This window comes from Siphateles boraxobius, unplaced genomic scaffold, assembly GCF_051911475.1.
Source record: "Siphateles boraxobius isolate OS27281-9 unplaced genomic scaffold, OSU_SipBor_1 25, whole genome shotgun sequence".
In the NCBI taxonomy this organism is placed as follows: domain Eukaryota; kingdom Metazoa; phylum Chordata; class Actinopteri; order Cypriniformes; family Leuciscidae; genus Siphateles; species Siphateles boraxobius.
Window position 1 is genome coordinate 32,373,760 of NW_027508866.1, and position 24,805 is coordinate 32,398,564.

At 36.9% G+C, this 24,805-nt stretch overlaps 1 protein-coding gene and 1 long non-coding RNA gene across 2 annotated transcripts in view; one reads left to right on the plus strand and one right to left on the minus strand.

Moving 5' to 3' along the window:
- Positions 1-7,506: 7,506 nt before the first annotated feature.
- The window catches only part of edil3b (EGF-like repeats and discoidin I-like domains 3b), a 39,221-nt gene continuing 21,922 nt past the window's right edge, over positions 7,507-24,805 (minus strand). The window contains exons 5-11 of the mRNA XM_077243600.1: positions 22,121-22,234; positions 19,777-19,958; positions 15,803-15,958; positions 14,610-14,754; positions 14,341-14,525; positions 9,918-10,073; positions 7,507-8,263 (exon numbers count right to left, since the gene is read on the minus strand). Coding sequence (XP_077099715.1) covers positions 8,114-8,263; positions 9,918-10,073; positions 14,341-14,525; positions 14,610-14,754; positions 15,803-15,958; positions 19,777-19,958; positions 22,121-22,234 — 1,088 coding nt within the window. The 3' untranslated portion in view covers positions 7,507-8,113. The remainder of the gene's footprint in view (positions 8,264-9,917; positions 10,074-14,340; positions 14,526-14,609; positions 14,755-15,802; positions 15,959-19,776; positions 19,959-22,120; positions 22,235-24,805) is intronic.
- On the plus strand, positions 9,593-19,897 carry LOC143750516 (uncharacterized). The gene is made up of 3 exons (XR_013207171.1): positions 9,593-9,683; positions 10,592-10,697; positions 19,771-19,897. It is a non-coding gene; the product is annotated as an uncharacterized LOC143750516 (long non-coding RNA).

Here is a 24,805-nt window from a genome sequence, read left to right on the forward strand (position 1 = left end):
ATCTGGACATTGTCATCCTGAAATATGGCCATGATGTGTGTTTCTACATGGTTGTTTAAGAAATGAAAAGCTACTCCATCAATGAGGGTTAGAAGAACTGTTGCTACACATAATAATCACTGCAATAATGATCCAGTCATTGACTATTAAGCATTTGCCTATTTAAATCGAAACAGCGACTTTTTTTGGCCGGGTTGTGTATTTTCAAATACACTTATCATTACTCCAGTCTTCAGTGTCACATGATCCTTCGAAATGATCCTAATAAGCTGATTTGCTGCTCAAGAAACATTTCTTATTATTATTATCAATGCTGAAAACAGTTGTGCTTCTTATATTTTTGTGGAAACTGATACATTATTTTTCAAGATTTCTTTTATTAATACAAAGTTGTTACTACATCACTTAAACATGGTAAAATCACTGAAACACCCAGTCAAATAGTGTGTTCTTTGGATGAACCAGGAAGAGGCTCTTTCTTGAGTCTATCAGTGAACACACATCCATAGAGATAGACAGCAGACAATCTGTCACCCTTGTCCAGCTGTAGAGATTTCTGCTGGTGTCGTAATCATTTTGTTTAGTGAATATTTGAGCTTATTTGGACACCGAGTCACAAAAAGGTACGAATAAAAAGAACATTATTAGTTTTTTATCCATTTACACTAGTGAAAGAGAGAACAGAATTGTTGTAAACTGCTCCAACCAAGCTCCTGGCGATGACGTTGTTGTTCTTTGACTGTTGGAAGTGGAAGTAGAACTACACAGAACTTCGTCACATCTGCTGATTTTTCCAGATGTTCAAGTTAATTGGTTTCGGTAGTCAGCAGTTTTCCAGCAGACACACATAGTAATACAGACTACACAAAAACTAGCCCAGTCAAACGGCTAAGCTAACACACGCCCCCAAAATCAACACTCTGCTGCTGGATGCCATGAACAGCCTATTTGTTCTGATTTCTGTGTTGCGCTAAAGTTGGCCAAACGCATGTTAGGAAAAATTCCATGGGGGTTCGAGAACCACAAGAGACACACAGCAAACATCCACGGCTAGGAGACTTTACGCCTCAGGAAACAAGCTAAGCTAGTATACAGGGAAATTATCTTAAAGTCAGTGTGAATCACAAATGAGTGATGCTTGCTGCAGGGTAATTATAGAATTATCATTAAGATACTGTTGTAGTTTTTATTATTTTGATAATCATATTAATTTTATTAAAAAAAATTATATTTTCTGTTTTCATTTTAATTTTTTTAGTAATTTTGTTCTGTTCTTGTCATTTTTAACAGTTTTTTTAATGTCTGACATTAATTATTCACCCTCATGTCGCTCCAAACCCGCAAGACTTTCGTTCATCTTTAGAACACAAATGAAGATCTTTTAAAGCAATCTGAGCTATACACAACTACCATTTTGATGCTTCAAAAAGTTCATAAAGAGGAGATCATAAAAATGTATCCATATGAAATGAGTGGTTTATTCAAAATTTCGGTTTATATGATGAACAGATTGAATTTAGGCTTTTATTCACATATTAACATTCATCAACTCACACATCAGTTGTGGGAAACAAGCTCAAGCATGTTCGTATGCGAGAACCAATGAGGATCATTCTCGTGTGTCACGCCCATCTCTGGAACTTGGGTATCAACATTATCCCCAAGCTTTCCAGTGGTAAATTGGATTAAATACGACTTGTGCTGGCTTTTATATCCAATATTGACCTAGGAAACTCGTATTTACAATAATTCCGATAGCACGTGAAGGCAGCGTTAAAATCTTCCCAGATTACTGACATTTGTTATGACGTCTGCTTCAAACATTAATGCTTATGATAACTTTAGATAAGTTAGTTTGCAATTGAAACGTTTCATTCTTTAGAAATTCCAGGATCACGGATTTCCTCTTTTTTATCGCGTTTGGTCTGTTCTTTATCAGTTCTTTATCTTTAAACTAATACATGTCACACTGAATCTATTGTGTGCAGATATTGTCAGGCGGGCCATTTGAAGTGGGTCCTTTTCTTGACTTGCAATGGGTGGAGAGACCAAAGGGGCTCTTTGTTTTCACAGAAGCCTCTGTCTGTACTTCCTGTTGACACAAGATGAATGTCCATCACATCCTGTCTCCAGTGTTGGTGCCTGGTGTTTGTTGTCTGATTGACAGCTGAATGAATGAAGCCAAGGCTATCTGTGCTAACAGAGAGATGACTGTTTCCTGCGTGTCTATGACTGACTGTGTGCAGACGTGAGGAAATTTGAGTTAATGTGTTCAAACACTACATTTGGCCACGGTTTTGATATTTTTATGTAACATGCTATTTTGTTTTTTAATATAAAGAATAGGTCATAATAGAGCTGCTGTAACCACTACTAATGCACTGTAATGAAACTGTCCTGAAACTACCACTAGATGGCAGTTGTGTTCTTTGTTGCCATTGACATCTATTGCCACTAGAGGGCGACATTAATGCACTTTTTTTTCTATCCTGCTTGTCATTATTCTAGTAGTGCAAGTGACTATTTGCTTTAATAAATCAAAATGCCAAAGTTGTTCAAAATTACAATAAATAGTTAACATCAAAAGTAAAACTCCTTGCTCCTTGGCTTACAATTGCATACTCATTTTAAAAGCTATATCAGCACTTTTTGTGCTTTTTGTTATATGAGTATTGTTTTAATTGAGCTTAATTCATAATAACTTCGTATGAAAAGACAAAACCTAATTTTTTTTTTTTTACTTGCAATCACTGCTGTTTATACAATGTTGATTGTATAGTTAGATTGAAAGTATTAATGATTAAATGGTCTTTGAAATATCAGTTGTATGGCCTAAACGCCCTTTCAAAACAGGCATACTGTAGGTTTTATACACTTACAATTAAAGGTTCTTTATTGGCATCAATGGTTCCACCTTTAACCTCCATGGAACCTTTCCATCGCAAAAAAGGTTCTTATCGTATAAGAAGGTTCATTAGATTGTTTCACTGTTCATCAAACTAAGAAAAAAACCCGGTTCTTTTAAGAACTGATCAATGAAAGATTGTTTGGGGATCCGAAATTGGTTGTTCTGTGTGACATCACTTTGAAAACCCATTTTGGAACATTTTTTAAAACTGTATCAGAGCATTATTAACTTTTGACTTACTTTAACTTCATGATTTACTGTACATTAACAAACTTCATTTGCTTTGCTGAATTATTTCTAGAGCTGCTGTGGATCAGTGTATGTGGCTCAGACAGTGATGGAGATGTTAGAGAGGACTCGTCTCTGAGGAACTGCCCTCTTTCCACAGGATTTACGGGCTAAAATTTGTACTCGGTCCTCCACCAATGCAGGCAGGATTTGCACATGATTTTTTTCTCAGACACTGGGGTCATTTTTTATCAAACAGATTGTAATAGCAGCTCAGATCATTTGGTCTTGGAAGAATTTGATGAGAAATGTTCATATTAAAGCTGCAGTAGGGAGTTTTGAGAAAATGTTGACTTAGCCTGAAAATTTGAACAAGCACAACTTACAGGTCCAACCCCCTTGCTCTCTGCTGCGCTACAGCCCTCCCTCCACAGCTCCTCCCCCACAGCGGAGCCTGCCGTGAACGCGCAGACTAGTAAGCAGGACCACCGATGACGGCGGATTATATCAGTTATGGAACATTCACTAATAGGGACGAAACATCAACAATATGCTTTACATTGACTATGGCTTGCCCATACTTTGACTACAAACTTGGTCCTCAAATCATTATGTATTTTGCAATACATGTAACTTTATAAGGTTGCACTCTTTCTATAATTATAAATAGCTGCTAAGATAACGTTAAAGGATTAGTTCACTTTTTAAAAAAAACTTTTGCTGATAATTTACTCACCCCTATGTTATCTAAGATGTCCATGTCTTTCTTTCTTCAGTTGAAAAGAAATGAAGGTTTTTGATGAAAACATTCCAGGCTTTTTCTCCATATAATGGACTTCGATAGGACACAAACGTTTCGAGGACCAAATGACAGTTTCAGCGCAGCTTCAAAGGGTTTTAAACGATACCAGACGATGAATAAGGGTCTTATCTAGTGAAACGATCGGTCATTTCAAAAATAAATAAAAAACTTTAAGTTTTATAAGCACAAGTGCTCGCCTTGCTCTGTTCTGTGATGCACGTTCGTGCTTCCTGTTCGAACTCGTTCATCCAAATGAACAAATCTTTTTTCGAGTCATTTCGTTCGTTGAATGAACGAAATGACTCCGAAAAAGACTCGTTCAAAATGAACAAATCTTTTTTCGAGTCATTTCATTCGTTGAATGAACGAAATGACTTGAAAAAAGATTCGTTCATTTGGATGAACGAGTTTGAACAGGAGAGTCACGAACGACGGTACGCGCTCGCGCTGTGCAAGAGAGGGGTGATCAGCGCGTACACGAGCGTGATTGACACTGCTAAGACATTCCTCCTGGCTCTGATTGGTTGTTTCTGACCGGGAGCGGTGTATTACTGCAAATGGCAGTAGGACCACAGGCAGGAGCCAGAGGAGCTTGATTTTTTCACAGATTATCTGTCTCATATTCTACTTTCAGGACATAATGACAGTTTTAACAAAAATTTGTTTACAAAAGCTACCTACTGGAGCTTTAAGGCAAGACACGGTATAGCTTTAAACTATAGATATCATATCACCATACTTCCCCAGTTGATTTATTACATTAAAATATCCCCACATCATCACATACCCTTAATCATACCTAGAGATTGTCATGGGGTACTTTCCATAAGATCATCTCTCAATGCAAATCATACCAGCTATTAGGCTAACTGAAATAAAACCATGTCAATCTCTAGGTATGGTGAAGGGAATGTGATGATGTGGGCTATTTTATTTTACAAAGGCCAAGGGAACTTTATCAGGATGCATAGTATCCTGGATCCATGAAACAACTGGCCTTTAAAAATAAAAATCTGCTGCCTCTGTGGGAATTCAACATAGGGGTGTACTTTCCTGTATTTTAAGGAATAACATTTATTTATGTACGATACATTATTCGTTCACAAAGAAAATTGGTGTCCTTAAAGGTTGGATTTTTCCTCATTTTTTTAAATTAAGGCATTAGATGATTTGATTTTTTTATTCCTCTTTTTAGTCAACTTTAGCATGGGTGTGTTTACTTATGGTCAAAGCTTTATACAGAGGGGATTTTGGAGATCTCTTTTTTTATCACTCCATAAATCAGAAAATACTGTCCACAGCCAGGAATAAATACATTCTCACTGCTACTGCAGCATTATACAGCCATTTATGCAATAAACTATCACAATATGTGATCTATAAGGTAATAAAAAAAAATAGGTTGAAAAAAAATGAAGTACCCGAGTTGAAAATAATCTCAGTGTTTTTAAAGTCTTTGAGTCTCCGTTTTAGCAAAGCATCAGATGTTTGTGATCTTTCTGAGTGTATCTCAGAGATCCGCGGTGGGTTTTCTTAGTGTTGACATTATCAGGAGATGCAGAAGAAGATTGGCTCATGCATTTTTCATGTGTTTCAGCTCGGAGGAAGAGCCTGTGAGATAACAGCGTGTTTAATTGCTACAAAAACCTCTGAATTCATGTCGTCCATACAGCTGAGCACCGGAATCTGAAATCTCACGTTCTCTATGATCACATTGCTCATTTGTGTGTTTTAATTTTGCACTGTTGCATCGCTCATGTAGATGACGTCAAAGATGTGTTTATCACATCTGCCAGTTCAGGTGAATGAACCTGTCATCTTCAAGTGTTAACGTCTGACACTTTTCTTCCTTTTCAGCTTTTTAACATGCTTGAAGTCGATTTGCATCTTTGCACATTTGCACTTTGATTATCAGAAGACTGAGGTGTGTGTGTGTGTGTGTGTGTGTCCTGGTAAACCCTACATTAATGTCAAAATGTCCCCACAAAGACGGAAATATCTGAAATCCTTATACTTGTGGGGACATTTTTTGAAAACAGCCTATAAATCAAACTAAATGATGTTTTTTGAAAATGTAAAAATGCAGAAAGTTTTCTGTGATGGGTAGGTTTAGACTTAAGGGATATAATATACAGTTTGTACAGTATAAAAATCAGTATGTCTATGGAAAGTCCCCATAAAACAATGAAACCCTACATTTTTGTAATCCAAATATTCTTATTTCTAGGAAAATCCAGCTAAAACAGGTGGTATCTGGTTTACGGCTTCTAATTGGTCCAAGCTGGTTTATATGGCAAGTCATGTGGACTAGAAGCAGGTGGACCTGATTTCAAACTGGTAGACCACTTTGGACCAGCAATAAACCCCCTGTCAGGTTTGGTCATCTTAAGCTGATACATACAAAGTCTTTGAAAAATCTAAAGTGTGTTACAGAATATACTCCAATCCTCACCAAATAGCTTTCCTGAGCATACTGTATTTTATAAAAGTGATTGTGTGTTCAAGGTCAGGCTGTGTGTGTTTATTGAAGTATGCAAAGTGAGAACATCAGCGAAAACGTAATAGACCAGCGACTAAACATCCTTATACATATTCAGACTCAGTGGATGAAAAAATGTAGCTGTACAGGAACGGTCTCATAGTTAGATTTTTATTTTTAAAATGAACAGTACCAGTTCGGTAATACTGTATTACATTATAATTAGGTCAGTACACTAACTGTCCAGTGAATACTGCAATGAAGAAATAGAAAGCTAGTATAGATATACTTATAACAAACTGCTTTTGCGGTACACTGTATCATATTTACACATTTTTAAAAACACTACAAAATAAATAAATAAATGAAAAATTGTATGCTTGCTACAAGTCGACATGAAACGCAGCCTGCAACCCATTTCACTTCTATATTGTGAAACATGATATTCGACGGTACACAAATAATTTTTTCCCCCACCAAGGAACTAATTCAATTTTGATTTCATGGATACTTTACTTTGAATATATATATATATATATATATATATATATATATATATATATATATATATATATATAATACTGAACGCTATATTGTGTTGAAATAATTCTGCCTGTAGCTGTATGCAGAAAGTGTGGGGTAAGATGTGTCACCCCTTTATTCTAGCAAACTCTGCGTCATTTTTGTAGAAAAGTGTTAAGCAGTAAAATTTTAATTTTATTTTAATTTTATATTTTAATTTTAATATTTAAGCCTTCTTTTGGGCTGGGTTATGAAAATTACGTGCAGCAACATATAGACTTTAGAAAGGGATTATGCATTAGTATATATATTTACATTTTCCCAATTATTCAATGTACCCCATGATCACAGGTTACCCCTAAAACACGGGGCAAGTTGTGTCACTGAACCACTGTGGCTATTATAGACACTCATTTCAGTCGACATCCTGAAATACAGTATGATGATAAATATTAACGTACAGTCACATTAGTTAAATTTGGCATATAAACAGAATTGTGAGATATAAACTCGTAATTGTGAGTTATAAAGTCAGAATTGCAGTTGTGAGGGGAAAAAAAGTCCAAATTTGTGAGATAGTCACATGTACCTTTTTAATCTTTTAATTCCCTGGTAGAAAATAAGCTTCCATAGATTTCACCCGCAAAAATTCACCATACAATGGTAAATGTGACAACACCTTTAGTCTTGTGTTTGTGTCAAATAAATCTTAATAAGCGGCACAGTTTACCCCACTCTCCCTACTTATCATTCTTTGATTTTGCTTTTACTGAATATTAATGACGCCATTCAATAGGTAATATACATAAATTCATAAGAACGTTAACAACAGTTCTCAGAGCCTCCTTCTAATTTTCATAAATCATAAACTCGAAGTGCTATTCTAGCAGGTGACCTTTGACCTGAGTGGATTCAATTGACCTATTTCAGCTGTTTATACTCTGAAATAAAAGTAGTCAGTTGTACGGCGACAGTAACATTTAAAAAGCGTTGTGATTTTTTTTTTTTAGAGAAAAAAAATCCATTCATAGTCATCACAATCATCATCGACAGTAATCAAAAGATCTTTCATTTTCAAATCAGACCAGTTAAGTCTCATTAGCATCCTTGAAAGATCACCATTAGAAATGTTTAAAGTTATTTTTACACAGTCCGTCATAAATGCGGTGAACTTTCACTGTTCCTCTGGACACCCCAGAAGCTCCGCCCTCATAGTGATGCGTCCGTACCACGACCACGGAAGAATCCGGATGAATCGGGCGTAGATCGGCGGGTCTATCACATTCTTTCTGTGTGTTTCATTGTCAAAGTTTCCTTGGAAGATCTGCCAATGACACAGAAGGACGAAGAATTATTAAAAATGCTGAATCAGTTGAAAGCAAGTTCGGATGTCATTAAAAAGTGCACAATAATGAGGTGGTAAAATGGGCCATATATAAAGCAAACGTTTGGCTTTCATACACCCTTAACCTGCGCTCTTTTAATAGCACTCGCTAAAGGACGTCGTTCACAGATTAGTCCTCAGAGAGAATCTATTCCAGTAGACCGTCTCTTATCAGCGCTGTCAGAATAGATTACCCAGCCACCACCACTAACAACCCCCAACCATGACACTCATGACCTTACAGTGTGTGTGTGTGTGTGTGTGTGTGTGTGTGTATTCAGAGGGCAAAAACTCTGTCTCTGTGTATTCAGAGGGAAGGAAGAGGGTTATGATGAGAAAAGATCACACATCACATCATGTGAAAAAATGTGTTGTTCACTTAAAAATAAAAATTCTGTCAGTATTACTCACCCTCATGAATAAACCTGTATGACTCAATACAAATTTGAAAAATGTGCTGATTCATTTGCATCATCATTCGGTAGTCATTTATTAAATTTATTTAGTAATAAATAACATTATTGGCCATTCAAAAGTTTAGAGTCGGCAAGATTTTTCAATAGAAGTCTCTTACAGTATGCTCACCATGCTGCATTTATTTGATCAAAAATACAGGAAAAACTGAAATATTGTGAAATATTTATTAATTTAAAAGACCTGGTTGCTATTTAATTATGCGAATTATTTTTTTGAAAACAGTTGTGCTGCTTAATATTTAGTGGAAACAGTCATGTTTCCAAAATGTTCCAAAGAACAGCCTTTATTTTAAACTTAAATATTTTGTAAAATTATAAATATCCTTACTGTCACATTAGATTAATTTAATGCGTCCTTGCTGAAAAAAGATTTTTTTTTATCTTAATGACCTCATACTTTTGAATGGTAGTGTGCTTATATAGTATTATAGTATGTATAAAAGTCTTTTTGTGTTTATTTAATTAAAAACGCTGGAAAACATGCCATGATTATTTCTAGACTTTCACTGCATTTTAGTTCTTATTTTAAACAATCTACCTGGCTACAGTGGCTGTTAGAAAATAATATAGTTATATATTAAATCTAGCTAAAAATCTAAACATATTTAATTAATATTCAATTTTAATATTTAATAATTAATATTTAGTTTAAAAATAATACAGAAATAAACAATCAATCAAGGAACTCCGAACACCTTAGCAATCACATAGCAACACTGGCATCAGTCAAGTTATATTTGTCTAATGAACGTTCATTAGACAAATATAACTTGACTGATGTAACTTGACTGATTGTCTGACAAAAGCTTGAAAAGCCTGGAAAAAAGTCTTGTCAGCTGCAGCCGCTCCGGACGGGAAGCATGGAGGTGATTCTTCAGTTGGAGGTGAGAGATTGTCATAAAAATGCTGAGAGCTTCAAAATTTCTCAATGCTAATGCCAAAGTCATGTCCTTCACTGAGTTTGTGTGAGAGGCTCCATCTATTCCTTACAATCAGCTGAGGGATTTTTAGAAAAGACATTCGATTCGCATCAAATGTATTTCGAATAGCATCAAATACCCAAAATGAAACGTAGGGGGTTCGTTCACATACTCTGTTGAACACAGCAAGCGTCCTACCTTATCCTTCTGTTGTTTCTCATCCTGATATATGAGCCATCTCTCTCCATCATTACTGAACGCCAATTTAAAGGAACCAACAAACTGCACATGCCCAAAATCTTTGGCTCCTTGGGTGATAATCCCTGTGATTTTGGTTGTAATCAGCAAATCCATCTGGTGATAATGAGAGAGAGAGAGAGAGAGAGAGAGAGAGAGAGAGAGAGAGAGAGAGAGAGAGAGAGAGAGCAGTGATTCAACTGAGAGTGTTGAGTTTCAACATACAGTATATCACTTAAGAAGCACATTTTACAGTAAAAAACAAACAAACTTCTAAACCATATAATACAATGAAATATGTACGATTTGTATGTTGGTTGTAGAAAATTGTATTTTATTTCATCAGCATACACAGCTAATTTTGAATGCCAGTCAATGGAGAAAATGGTGTTGTGAGCTCAAAGGTAGATTTCAGCGACAATAAAATGATGAAAAGGGGAAAGTAAAATAGCAGGAGTAGCTGCGCAAAAATAGAAACGAGGCATCCAACCGAAGGTGCGTCCGCTCTTGCAATGTAGACACGTCTTGTAAAGTAGGTTATACCTCTGCAAATGACTAGAAAGGTGTCTGAAGTTCAAACAAATCGCACCTGCTTTGGTATGATTCTCTCTCAACCTGTTATCTGTTTAAAACAGCTGGAATTGAGTGTCCTTCACGGGATGATTGACGTCAGAGTTTCCCTTCGGAGGACCGGAGTAAATCACTGACACCGCAGGAACATCTTCAGGCCGCTGGATTTTTGTAAGTCTATTACTTTAGAGGTATTACAGGATTGCAGGGCTGCTGTAATGAAGCTTCTTGTTTTCGCTAAAACAGCATGACCTGATTAATGAACTTAATTGGCTTTTATTAAAATAAGCCGTGCCTCATGAAGGTGAAGATGACATGATGCCCAAAGGCCTGAAACTACAGTGTGCTTCTCTCGAAATACATCAAATGCATTTCTGGATGGTTAGGTTTGAATTGAATTGGCCACACCCACAGGGCGTGTTTATGTAAATACACATGTATTTCAAACGTACAAAAATGACCTAATTTAGACCATTTATACCGGATCGTGTAGGTCAAATAACTTTATAATACGATTAATAATAATTGTAATTATTTTGGTCTCTAAATTTTGCAGACTAATGTCTTTTTCTCAGCTGAAGAACTTAATCATTCATTGTGAAAATAATTAATACAACCATCAAAGCAGAATTTAAATAAAAGCACCATATTCTTTCTATATAGCTCTATAAAATAATGACATAACAATTCTCATGATTCAGTATAATTGGTATGTTGAGGAAATGAAAATGTATTAAATATAATAAAATAAGTTACGACATTTGTACTTGTTTCATTATACTGAATAAATTCACATCATTTATATTCTATTCTTTTTATTTTAAAATAATACCTTTATTCTTAGTATTCTTTTTACAGTAAAAATTATTTTAGAGAAATATCTCTATTCAGATGAGAAAAAAACATATTAAACTAAATTATAAATGAAAATGTAATTAAACGAAATAAGTTCAAATGTACTTATAACAATGAGCACATTTGTACTTATTTCATTATATTTAATAAATTCACATCCCAGACCACACTTTTCTATATTTCATTTGATTTATTTTAAAATATTTAAAAAAAACTATTCTTAATTGTTTTTACAGTATTAAAAATTAGTTTAGAGAAATGTCTACCCAGTCATATTAAATATATACATTTTTAAATAAATATTGAACTTGCTATTTTAATAATTATAAATTTAATTTAATATTTCTGTTATATTTCTGTCATATGAATAAGCTATTCCGTTTCCTACATCCTGAACGGGATACAACTGTGCAGTCAGTTTCTCTCTCTCTCTCTCTCTCTCTCTCTCTCTCTCTCTCTCTCTCTCTCTCTCTCTCTCTCTCTCTCTCTCTCTCTCTCTCTCTCTCACTCACTCACTCACTCAATCTCACTCTCTCTCTCTCTCTCTCTCTCTCTCTCTCTCTCTCACTCACTCACTCACTCAATCTCACTATCTCTCTCTCTCTCTCTCTCTCTCTCTCTCTCTCTCTCTCTCACTCACTCACTCACTCAATCTCACTATCTCTCTCTCTCTCTCTCTCTCTCTCACTCACTCACTCACTCAATCTCTCTCTCTCTCTCTCTCTCTCTCTCTCTCTCTCTCTCTCTCTCTCTCTCACTCACTCACTCACTCAATCTCACTCTCTCTCTCTCTCTCTCTCTCTCTCTCTCTCTCTCTCTCTCTCTCTCTCTCTCTCTCTCTCTCTCTCTCTCTCTCCTCCTGCCTCTGTATTATTTTTTCATGAGGACTGAGGTTCTGCTTCCTGACCTGGCCTGACGTGAGTGGCATTCATAGCAGCTCTGCAATCTCAGAGGAGGCTTTGAGCGGCTCTGCAAGCGTGCCGGTGTCATATCATATATACATTAGGCTGTTCTCTCGGATCCAATTTCCCAATCTCAGTTCAATGGATACAGACTCAGCCATTTAAAAACATCACGGCCCTCCGTTCTGAGACCGAGCGCAGATTTACGGTTCATCATAATGGCAGGGCAAACACTGATAACGAGAACAGTCTACCGGTTTAGCTAGATTAGTGATGTTGGTTGTACAGTAGCTGACCTCGAACTGACCTGAGTGTACATGGAAGATTATGAACGAACTGAAAGATTATCCTGCAGAATATTGATTGCATGAGGATGAATATGTTTATATGGCATGGAAAATTTTGGCTAAAATCGTATAAATAGATTGATGCCACATCTTACCACCCTGTGTAAAATTCAGCCCATTTGGATTTCTAAATGATCCCATTGGCTGAAATAACTTTCGTGATATGGTATCCTATTTGGTGCCTCCTTAGAAATGCTGAAATCACCACATAAATATTCTCTGGTTGTCTTAAAAATAATACCAGCTATTTATCACTCCAGTTTGTGCTTGTCACTGTGTGACATTTTAACTCCCTGTACAAAGTCATGGATATTTAATGAAGTAAACACTGTTTAGTTCATGATTGGTTGTCTGTTGCTAAATAACTCAGCATAAAATTTGAGCGGCTCTGGCACCACAATTCCAGAGAGGGCTTCATAAACCAGAATATATAGTGCTTTTAACTATGAGTTTAAAAATTATGAAAAAAACAGCAAGAAGAGAAAAGCTTTATATTGTATAGCTTGCTGATCTATTTCGTTTTACGTAATGAGCAAAATCTATATTTTTTTCACTTTTGATCAATTTAATGTGTCCTTCCTGAATAAAAGTACTGTTCTTTGGCGCAAATATCTAATCAGCCAATCACATGGCAGCAACTCAATGCATTTAGGCATGTAGACATGATCAAGATGTTCTGCTGAAGTTCAAACTGAGCATCAGAATGAGGAAGAAAAGGGATTTAAGAGACTTTGAACGGGAAATGTTTGTTGGTGTCAGACGGCTGGTCTGAGTATTTCCGAAACTGCTGATCTACTGGGATATTCACGCACAACCATCTCTAGGCTTTACAGAGAATGGACCGAAAAAGAGAAAATATCCAGTGAGCGCCAGTTCTGTGGGAGAAAATGCCTTGTTGATGCCAAAGGTCAGCGGAGAGCGACCAGACGAGCTGATAGAAAGACAACATTAACTCAAATAAGCTCTCGTTACAATCGAGGTGCAGAAGAGCATCTCTGAACACACAACACCTCAAAGCTTGAAGCAGAGGATCTCCAGCAGCAGAACACACACACCGGTGACACTCCTGTCAGCTGAGAACTGGAGATTGAGGCTACAATTCACACAGACTCAGATGATCGGGTCAGAATTTGGCGTAAACTACATGAAAGCATGGATCATCCTGCCTTGTAACAGTGGTTCAGGCTGCTGGTGCTGTAATGGTGCAATGGATATTTTCTTGGCACACTTTGGACCTCTTAGTATCATTTAAACGCCACAGCCGGCCTGAGTATTGTTGCTGACCATGTCCATCTCTTTATGACCACAGATAGTGTACCATCTTCTGATGGATAATTTCAGTAGTATAACACTCCATGTCACAAAGCTCAAATCACCTCAAACTGGTTTCTTGAACATGACAGTGAGTTCACTGAACTTAAATGGCCTCTAGTCACCAGATCTCAATCCAATAGAGCAGGTTTGGGATGTGCTGGAACGGGAGATTCGCATCATGGATCTGCAGCCTCTGCATGATGCTCTCATGTCAATATGGACCAAAATCTCTGAGGAAAGTTAGCAGCACCTTGTTGAATCTTTGCCACGAGGAATTAGGGCAGTTTTTAAGGGAAAAGGGGGTCCAACCAGGTACTAGCAAGGTGTACCTAATAAAGTGGCTGGTACAGTATATACAGTAATAGTGTAATACAGTATGAAAGTCTAAAGTCTGACCTGCAGCCACTGTGATTGGTCGTTATGGGCTGATGTCCATGCGTTGACCTTGCCCTGTTTGTCTAGTCTGGCCTTAGAGGGTTCCCAGGAGAACATGTCCATGTTTAGGGTCTGAAACACACTGGAGGAGGTTATTTGATAGTCCTGGATGTGTCCGGTTTTCATTCCCATGGGCTCTGAGCATCCTGAAAAACAATTGCAAGAGTGAACATAATTTTCATGACTCATGACTGTGTCGAACACTGCGCCGATAGTGTCAAAACACAGACCTGTGAGCTCACAGCCCAGGAGCTCCATTCGCAGTGTGCAGTGTTTCCTGCAGACTTGTGGGTAAATGCGGATATACTGCGCTTCAATCGGCGGGCTGAAGGAGTTGGCAGAGGGGGCGTTGTTATCGGTATTTCCTGTAAACATCTGCATTAAAATAACAAAACTATTAATAGCAAAAATAATCATGGTCAAATATTCGTGTACAATAATGCTAAATCATATAATAAGTTAGTTTCATGTGTCTCATATCACACTGCACTGTTAGTTTACCCATCAAATCAATAGTTTACCCACATACACTACTGTTCAAAGGTCAGTAAGATTAAAGATAATAATAATAATAGAAATTAATACTTATATTCTGCAAGGATGTAATAAATTGATCAATAGTGACAGTAAAAACATTTATAATATTACAAAAGATTTCCATTTAAATACCAAATAAATGCTGTTCTTTTGAAATTTCTATTAATCAAAAAATCCTTAAACAAATGAGCCGCGGTTTCCAACTAAAATATTAAGCAGCACAACTGTTTTCAACATTGATAATAAGGAATATTTTTTGAGCAGCAAATTAAGCATATTAGAATGATTTCTAAAGGATCATGTGACACTGAAGAGTGGAGTAATGATGCTGAAAATTCAGCTTTGCACCGAAGAAGTAAATTACATTTAAAATGCATTTAAATAGAAAACAGTTACTTTAAATTGTAATAATATTTCAAAATATGACTTATTTCAAAAATATTATTAATATAATATTATTTAATATATAAATAGCCTTGGTGAGCATAAGATACTTCTTTTATTAAACTTTTCAGCTCTTTTAAATCTTACTGACCCCAAAATGTTAAACAATAGTGTATTTTAATTATTTAATACGATATTATAATTTTAATTATATAATTTAAAGTCAAATCAATATATACTTTTATTTATTTATTATTATCATAAAAGCAATAATTCATATATAGCTGGCCTAAATGATGATAAATGCTACACTGAAGGGATAAAATAGTTTTCAGGCAGATTTGTTGCAGATATATAAAATTCAGTCAGACTGATAAAAATAAAAACTGGAAAGAGGGGCGAGTTGGCAGGAGAAGTTCTTAAGCGGACAGTTTCTTAATTTAAAAAAATTCCCCTCGGGCTCTCTCATCTCATCTGGAACGAACGGCGTGCCCCGTCTTACCATGTCCTCATCTGTGTCCTTGACTTTAAACATGCTCCAGGCCTTCCCGTCTTCGCTATACGCCACTTTATATGATTTCACATACTCGGGGCTTCCGATTCGCTTGGCACCCTGTGTTATCAGTCCGGTCACCCTCATCCTGCGCTGTAGATTTATCTGTGAGGGGACAGCACAAAATCGATGGCCTCGGCTTACAAGATGAACGAGTGAAGCCTCGTGGGCTGTGGAGTAATAATTTGTCCCTATCAGAAATTGCTGTGGTAGAGAAAATAATGGCTGTGTATCTGGAGAGGGGCTGTGTGGAAGTTTGCTATGAAAGTTTGCACTGTAAAAAGCAAATAAATCTGATTTAAATTGTAAATAGAGTTCAACAGTCTGGTTCTGGAAGTAAAAAACGGCATTTATTTTTTTCCAAAGGGAAATGTTTTTTTATACATATTAAAGGAGCTGTATGTACGAAATTGATTTCAATTAATCATAAAATGGCCCTGATATGTCACTAGACATTAAGAAATCATGTTCATTTCAAATACTTATATCACTGACAACAGTAGTCCGGCCAGGATATTGTCATTTAAAAAGTGAAGTTGCAGCCCTCAACTGATGTTGATGTTGTCATGTTGTGTTTTGGTCTGATGCGCCACCCTCCACCTATCTACCAATCACGAAGTGAGTAGTGTTGCGGCATCCGGGTTGCCAGCTCTGCTAGTTACCACAGCTGCAGCTACAAACGTGTCGGAATCGGATTAAAAAAATGTGTAATGTTGCGAAACCAAAAAAAACTCGTTATGAATCCGAAATACTTCGTGACAAAGTCCAAAATAAAACAAGGATCTGTATAGGAGATGCCTTTGAAAGATGGAGACGGCTGAAAAGGGAGAAGAATTTGAAGACAGACGCCAACGTTGCTAATTTTCTCCTGGACAGGTGAGATTCATCTATGTTTGGCTAACTTGTACTTGATGGATGGTAAATGGACATTTCAAATATTCATGACAGTCGAACAAAGTTATGCATGTTCGTGCAAAGTAACGTTACGTTAGCTCATATGGAGGAGGTGGGTCATCGACTTGAAAAGGTAAGGAATTGTTTGGGTAATAAAAACGGCGAGTCGTCATTGCTAACATTAGCAATGCATTATCAGAGCCAGTTTCTCTGTCATTATGCTGAGACGCTGAGGAAAACAACATTAGCACACCCATTATGGCAATGTGAAACGTAATTGAGACAGTAGCCTAACGTTACCTCTGTAAAAATGATTCCTCATTCATTCTTCGCGTATATTGTGGACTACACTTGCTGCAAGTTGACCTGTATGAATAGCTGTATCTTTGATATCGGTTACACACAGTGACAGAGGCTTGTGCTTGTACTTGCGTTAATGACAGATACCTACCGTTACAAGTTAGACTAACAGCTACTGTTCTAACAGTGTACTGTCAAATACGAGCGTACATCTTTATGATTATATTTGGCTAATCACCATTAGTAAACTTTTGCGATATATAATTACTTTGCAAAACATCTCTCATTTGAAGCATAAACATAATTAACAGAAAAAAAAACCTTACTGTGTAGGGCTCGTCACTTGCCATTGGAAGCTTCTTGTAGCAGCCTCGAGTCAATGAGGAGGGGAAGGGGATACACCGCTCTACAGTAATTTGAAAGTGATTGCAGTACCAGTTTTGGCCACAATCTTACATACGGCCCCTTTAACAGGGCCTAAAATCAACACTTGCCAAGCGCCAAATGCAAGTAGAAATCAGCGTTGGTGAGTATATGAAACTGTGTCAATCACCAGTTGCCGGGTAACATGTTTATGAATTGTAACAATGCAATGTTGTGAGAAAATAACGTGAACAATCGTGAACAAACGTGAACGATGCTCGGGACAGTTGACGGGGCAGTGCTGCATCGTCACGAAAGTTTAAGCCTTGCCAATTTAAATATTCAAGCGCAGGAAAGGCGATATAGGGAACTCAATTAATTACTCACTCACTGTCAGCAGTTTTCTGTGTACAAAAATTCGAAGCACGCTCCCAGAAAGCCGCGTTTCAGACAGAATACTGAATTGAGCTCTCTTTCGTGTCTTCTTGCATTTGAAAGGACAAACTCACATGAAGTATCCTAGTAAACATAGTTGTTAGGTCTTAAGTGAACGTAAATAGTTGAGAAAGAAAACGCATGTGTGTACAGTATCAGTAAATTGGATCCGTACAGGTCTAAGTGACATCAGCCTAATAGTCCTGTCAGTGTCATTAATGGAAATCAACAACAAAAGACAAAGAGAAAATCACTTACTGCTCTTGTCTGAATAACTTTTTTAACTTTAATAAGGATTAGTCTATGTTTAATTTATACAGTGAAGATTATGCCGCCATTTGACATTTTTACAATAGCCATGTTATTTTATATTTGTTAACTTTATTAAATTTCTGAACCTGAAAATTTGTGAATTTTCACTGGTGTCATTACTGCCTGTTTTTGCAAAAACACTTTCATGGTCGGTAAAAAATATTTATGGCTGGTAAATATTGGCCATTGGCAGGTGTGGAAAGAAGATATTTTTAGGCCCTGCTTTTAAACCTTACAAGACAGACCTGTTGGGAGTTGCGAGGTTGTTAATTATTAATTACTAAACTACATTACCCATGATGCTGTACAGAAAATTCCATTAATCAGAGAGTAGTGGCAAGCAAATCACCCCAAAAGAACTGCCCAGTCCCAATGAAGCGCCGCCCACGACTGGCGTAATCCAGTCGGCATATTTTGCAACAAATTTAAAATATATTGTTTCTATAGATATTATCATCAACTTTAAGTGAATAGTTTTTTTCACCATAGTTTTTAATTCAATTATGTAATTTTCAATGCCACATAGGATTGTAGTTCTTTCCAACAGGAAAGTCGTTAAGTCCGACTAAATGGAAAAAATGCTTCCGGAACCAACCACTGAAACTTCCCACTGCGGGAACTAATAAACTCCGATAGTGGCTGTTAATTACTAAAACTGGTAACAGTTTACTATAAGGTTTCTTTAGTTAACATTAGTTAACTACATTAGTTATATAATGAACTAATAATGAACTGCACTTCTACAGCATTTATTCATTTTGTTAATATTATTTTCAAAATTTACTACATTTTTAAAATCAAAAATTGTATTTGTTAACATTAGTTAATGCACTGTGAACTAACATGAACAAACAATGAACAGCTGGATTTTTATTAACTAACGTTAACAAAGAGTATCAAATGCAGTAACAAATGTTTTGCTCATGGTTAGTTCATGTTAGTTAATACATTAACAAATGAGACCTTAAAAAAAGTGATGCCACTTTTTTTAAGGTTTCAAAAACCAACTCTGATGCAGCAATGAGAACATCTTAGGACTACTAGACAAACAGGTAATGCGGTTTTCCTGCAACAAATTGAGGTCTTATTTAAAAGCATATTGGCATCAAAGCCTTCTTTAATCTTGAGAGCACAAAAATTGAGTCAGGCTGACGCAGGACGCCGAACAGAACAAGGCCAGGGACGCTGGTGTTGTGAGGGCATAGCTGGTGGCAGTGTGTGGTTACCACTTAAGTCATTACTGTGGCTGTGAACGCCCACAATGTGCTTTCTGTGTCTCCTAATGAAATTGTGCCTTTAGAAGTCCTAAAATCTCTGATGTAATTTGCCTCCAAGTATAAACTAATTACTGTAGGGTGTTTATACTTTTCTTTGAAAGCAGTTACTGTGCTGGATGGTTGGTATATAGCTTTGAAGTTATGTTAAGATAGTTGTTAGCTAGTGGTTTTGCTAAGGCTAGCACCACTATTACTGTTGCTCAATTTTTGCTCATGAATTGATATTCAGTTTTAAAAAAAAGTATGAGATGAAACTTGAATGTGTACTGTATTAAGAAATGAATAGTCTTTATGGTGACGTTAGATTAGCAGATTTTAATGCAGTCAATGTGCCAGGATTACCTGAATCCACGGATATCGATCGCCCTCGGCTGCGCTCCAGGCATTGACCAGGCCCTTCTTGTTGAGTCGGGCGAAGTACGGGAACCACTTCTGCAGGCCGAACAGAGCTCGATGTGTGGAGGAAGCTGTTACCTGCTGGTTGGAAATTATCCCCCCCTCCATTCCTAAAGGCCCAGAACATTCTGAGAAAATAGATTGAGAAAAGAGATGGTAAAAAAAATCACATATAACATATTCTCATCTTAAAATATTCAGTTGTTTCCTTCTCATAGACATTTAACTGGAATTTGCTTAACCCTCTGGAGCTGTTCAGTCATATTCGTTTTTTTTTTTACTTCATCGGAATGGTACCAAACTTGGGAAAGGTTTTGGCACTTGCTGTGTGAACACACACACACACAAAAATCACAGACATGGTTAAATGGTCCCGAACAAAAACGTCACACTTGTATTGTTATTGGAAATGAATGGGAGAGGAATTTCATCTATTGGAAAAGTTTGGTACTACGCCCAAACAAAGTCTTACTGAAAGCTCATTTTTTTAGATATCAACCTCAAATTTGGAACACAGCTTGTTTCTCACAGTTTTAGAGTAAAACGTGTTTTGGAAAATATATATTTCATATAAAAATTTAAATTTGTATTTTTGTGCATTTTTTCATAACAATATATGTAAAATTGTTGAAAAACTTTTTTCAAGTTTACTTTTTAAAACTTTTTTCACTTCAGCCATAATCTCTTTAAAAAGAAAAAAATGAAGTATGTGCTCCAATGCATTCAATATTTATGACAGTTTAAAGTGGAAATTTTATTTTCAGGTCTATGCTCGAAAACTGAACGAATGACTCGTCTTCTTACTGAATCAAATGCATACAGCGCCAAATTAGTATAGTTTGTTTTTTGGTTTATTTTTATTCATATGTATTTATAGTTTTTTTTAAGTTTTTTTTTTTTACTTATTTCAGTTTTAGTTTTATTATTCAAGTTAAACCATGAAAATGAGAAATATTTCCTTGGCAACTAGCTGAGATTAAATCGAGAAAAAATAGCTGAGAATTTTTTTTCAATTTTTTTTATTTCAGTTAAAGTTAATTTTATTTGAAGTAACGAAAATGTATTTTTATGATTTTAGTTAACTATAATTAACCCTGGCTAAGACCAATAATTAGATTTGCATTTATGTCACCTGACTCTATTTAAAAATATATTTAAAAAGTCTGAAAACTTAACTTACGTGAGAATTGATTTTAATCTAATTATTATCAAAATAATCTTATTTGGAAACGTCTCCTGAACTATTAATACAAAATGTTTTTTTCTTCTTTAAGAATAAATATAATAAGGGAAGATTAAGCATTTCAAAGGAATACCACAAACGCAGAGTTCTTTGGTCTCAAACGCTAATATGATAATATCATTCTTGTAGGTTCCCGCCACAGGCTCCGTATCGGCCCCTGAAATGCCATCTTTCTCCGTTTTGTCCTCAAAAACATCTGTCAGCTCTGAACTTTTGGAGGCAACGTCCTTGGATTCATCGATGGATGTTGTGTCCTTGCTCTCACACACAGAGATGCTGTCTTCACTCTCGAAGCCTAAGATTTCCTCCCTAGGGTCATTGCTGTCATCGGTTCGTCCACCTGCGGAGATGGCGCTCGCTCGCTGGGACATTAACGGACTACTTGAACCATCTCCACTTAATGATCGCGCCGACTGGGGAGATTCGAAAAGGAGCCGGAGGCTGTTCAGACTTGTCCGTAGGGAGCTTTGCCTGCTGTGTTTGGACAGCATGATCGCAAACCAAAACTCATCGAGGGATGTAACTTTATATAGGCTACACTCCCGTGAGAGCCGTTTAGCTAAGTAAGAGTGCATGACTGTAATCTTCAGCTAATTCTTTTATGCATTCATAGATGTGTTAAGCTACAGATGGGAATATCTTGTTTTGAGTCAGCACAAAAAATACCAACAAATAAGTCATGGTTATGTAAGTGTTGGTATTTTCTAGAGTCCTAGAGCGTACGGTGAGTTATGAGGCGTTTCTAGCATGCTCAGGCACACACACGTCTAGGAAATGTTGCATGGACAAAAATAAGCAAAACAGAATCAGTTCCCCACCGGGATCCATTGAAATGACAGAATGATTTCATGAGCAGTGTACCCTACTCTGTCAATGTCATATTGGCCTCATTCACTCAGATTCTCCTTAAAACGCTGTGGAAAGCAGATGGCTCTCATCCCCAAGTTGACACACAATCTAGTTTTAGTTTTCTACTCAAGAGATGATATTGAATATTTATGTACATGGGTTTAATTAAATGAGGTGATGAAGTCGATTCTCACTTACTGTACTGACAGTTCCGTCCCATGTATTCGCCAGGACATTGGCAGGTGTAGTTCGCTCGCAGGTCTGTGCAGCTGCCTCCATTTTTGCAAGGATTTTTCTCGCACTCGTTAACATCTGAAAAGACAAGCAGACATCCATGGACACCTCAGGAAATGATCAAAAGCGACAACTTGAAAAAGGATCCAAAAATGTAAAATATTGTTTATAGGGGTGTAACAATATATCGTGTCACAATATATTGCAATACAAAAATGCAACAATATGTATCTTGGATAGTGACAACAATATACACTCACCTAAAGGATTATTAGGAACACCATACTAATCCTGTGTTTGTCCCCCTTTCGCCTTCAGAACTGCCTTAATTCTAAATGGCATTGATTCAACAAGGTGCTTAAAGCATTCTTTAGAAATGTTGGCCCATATTGATAGGATAGCGTCTTGCAGTTGATGGAGATTTGTGGGATGCACATCCAGGGCACGAAGCTCCCGTTCCACCACATCCCAAAGATGCTCTATTGGGTTGAGATCTGGTGACTGTGGGGGCCATTTTTAAATAAATAGATCCGATCCGACTACATTTTGTTTGTATTTCAATGGTCCAGTGGTAGCACTTTTGCCAAGACTGTCAGAGGTTCTGGGTTCTAATCCCCACTCGAATAGTTTTTTTTTTCCTTATTAAAACCGATTATGTTTATCAGTGGTTGTATATCAAACAAGGTTTGTGTGCATTTTACTTTGTGATATCACCGGAACGAATAGAGAGTCTCCGCACAAGCCACAAGAGAACACTGTCTGTATCCAGACCAATTGCAGCGCAACGAGCACTTTGATCACTTGATTTCAAAAACAACACATTTCAGCGTGCTAGATCGCCTCTTATTTAACAAACGGACGAAATGAATGCTCTGCTAGTTAACTGGAGATGTCTTATTTATTTCTATTATTTGTTTATTAGTATTTGTTACATCCGTGGCGAAAGATGTTTCAAAAGTAGGCTAGCTCAGATTTCTGATTTCTTAAAAAATAAAATAATAATAACTTAGGGGGCAAAATAATTTTTTAGTGATTATGTGAATTACACTGCGCAAACCAAAGTAAGAAGGGTTGGCTCTCAGTCTCCACAGTACATAAAATATTCATTTTATTTTATTTTTCGTGTTCGCATTTATGAGGAAAAAACAATGTTACAGACGTGTTCTCCGTTAGGGACGTGAGCGCTCTGAAAGCGCCACTAAAAGATGCTTTAAAACTTTCACAGAGACATCAAACAGAAAGCACAAAACCTTTCTTTAACCTGAATTTCGTTTTGTTTTTATTTGTATCTTAATTTTAATCAATGTTTCATCAACCAATTACCTGGATTTAATAAATAAGAAGTAAATATAGCAGACGATAGATAAGAAACGGAGGCGTCAGCGCGTGAACTGGAGCTCGTCTCACAGCCTAAATGAACCGAAACTCAGCGTATAAGGTAGCCAGCCTACTTGCCTTACAGACATGTCTACTTATAAACAGAACAATTCAAAACGAAAGAAAACAGACTACAGACTGCTCTCTGCTTTTGTAATCCGTATGAAATGTGCATTTCTCTCTGGCGCGTTCACTAGCCTACTGAAGATCGCGAGTCAGCATCGTCAACTTCATCTTAGCCGACACTGGCAAAGAAAACACTTGTTTATTAATAAACAATTAAAATATCTCCTTGCTATATTTTACATATTCATAACATTACTTTTGCCGGTTCTTTGTGACAGCTTTTAGGTGCTTTATTGGCAGCGCCACCCTTACAAACACGAGTCGCCACCGCACACAACAGAATAGGCTATATATATAAAATTCTGACTATATATATATGTATATATATATAGCCCCCTCATTCAAAGACAGGACCCCCCAAAAATAAAATTCTGGCTAAGCCCCTGGCTGGGACAATATCGACCCATGGCAAAAAATGGTGGGGACATGACCCACCCTCAAATTACGCCTATGATTAAATGTTTTTATAGCATTTCTGCTGTGTTGGACTATGATGTCGCCACTGCGTCAAATGGCGGTGCCCACCCGCCGATGACCCAATGCCCCTCCAGTAGATCTGCTGTGGCGCCGACTCTGCCCACACCATTACACCACCACCACCAGCCTGCACAGTGGTAACAAGGCATGATGGATCCATGTTCTCATTCTGTTTACGCCAAATTCTGACTCTACCATCTGAATGTCTCAACAACAATCGAGACTCATCAGACCAGGCAACATTTTTCCAGTCTTCAACTGTCCAATTTTGGTGAGCTCTTGCAAATTGTAGCCTCTTTTTCCTATTTGTAGTGGAGATGAGTGGTACCCGGTGGGGTCTTCTGCTGTTGTAGCCCATCGGCCTCAAGGTTGTGCGTGTTGTGGCTTCACAAATGCTTTCCTGCATACCTCGGTTGTAACGAGTGGTTATTTCAGTCAAAGTTGCTCTTCTATCAGCTTGAATCAGTCGGCCGATTAAACTACTATACCGTATATAATGTTGAATATAATGTAGGATATAATAATGCAATAGATGAATACATTTGATAATGCCAAATGTCTTATGTTACCAGTAAAAAGTGGCCTACATTATTTTAATATATACTGTATATAGTGACAGAGTGCAAGCATACTTGAATATTTTTATTCTGGTGTCACCATTGTCCTGTA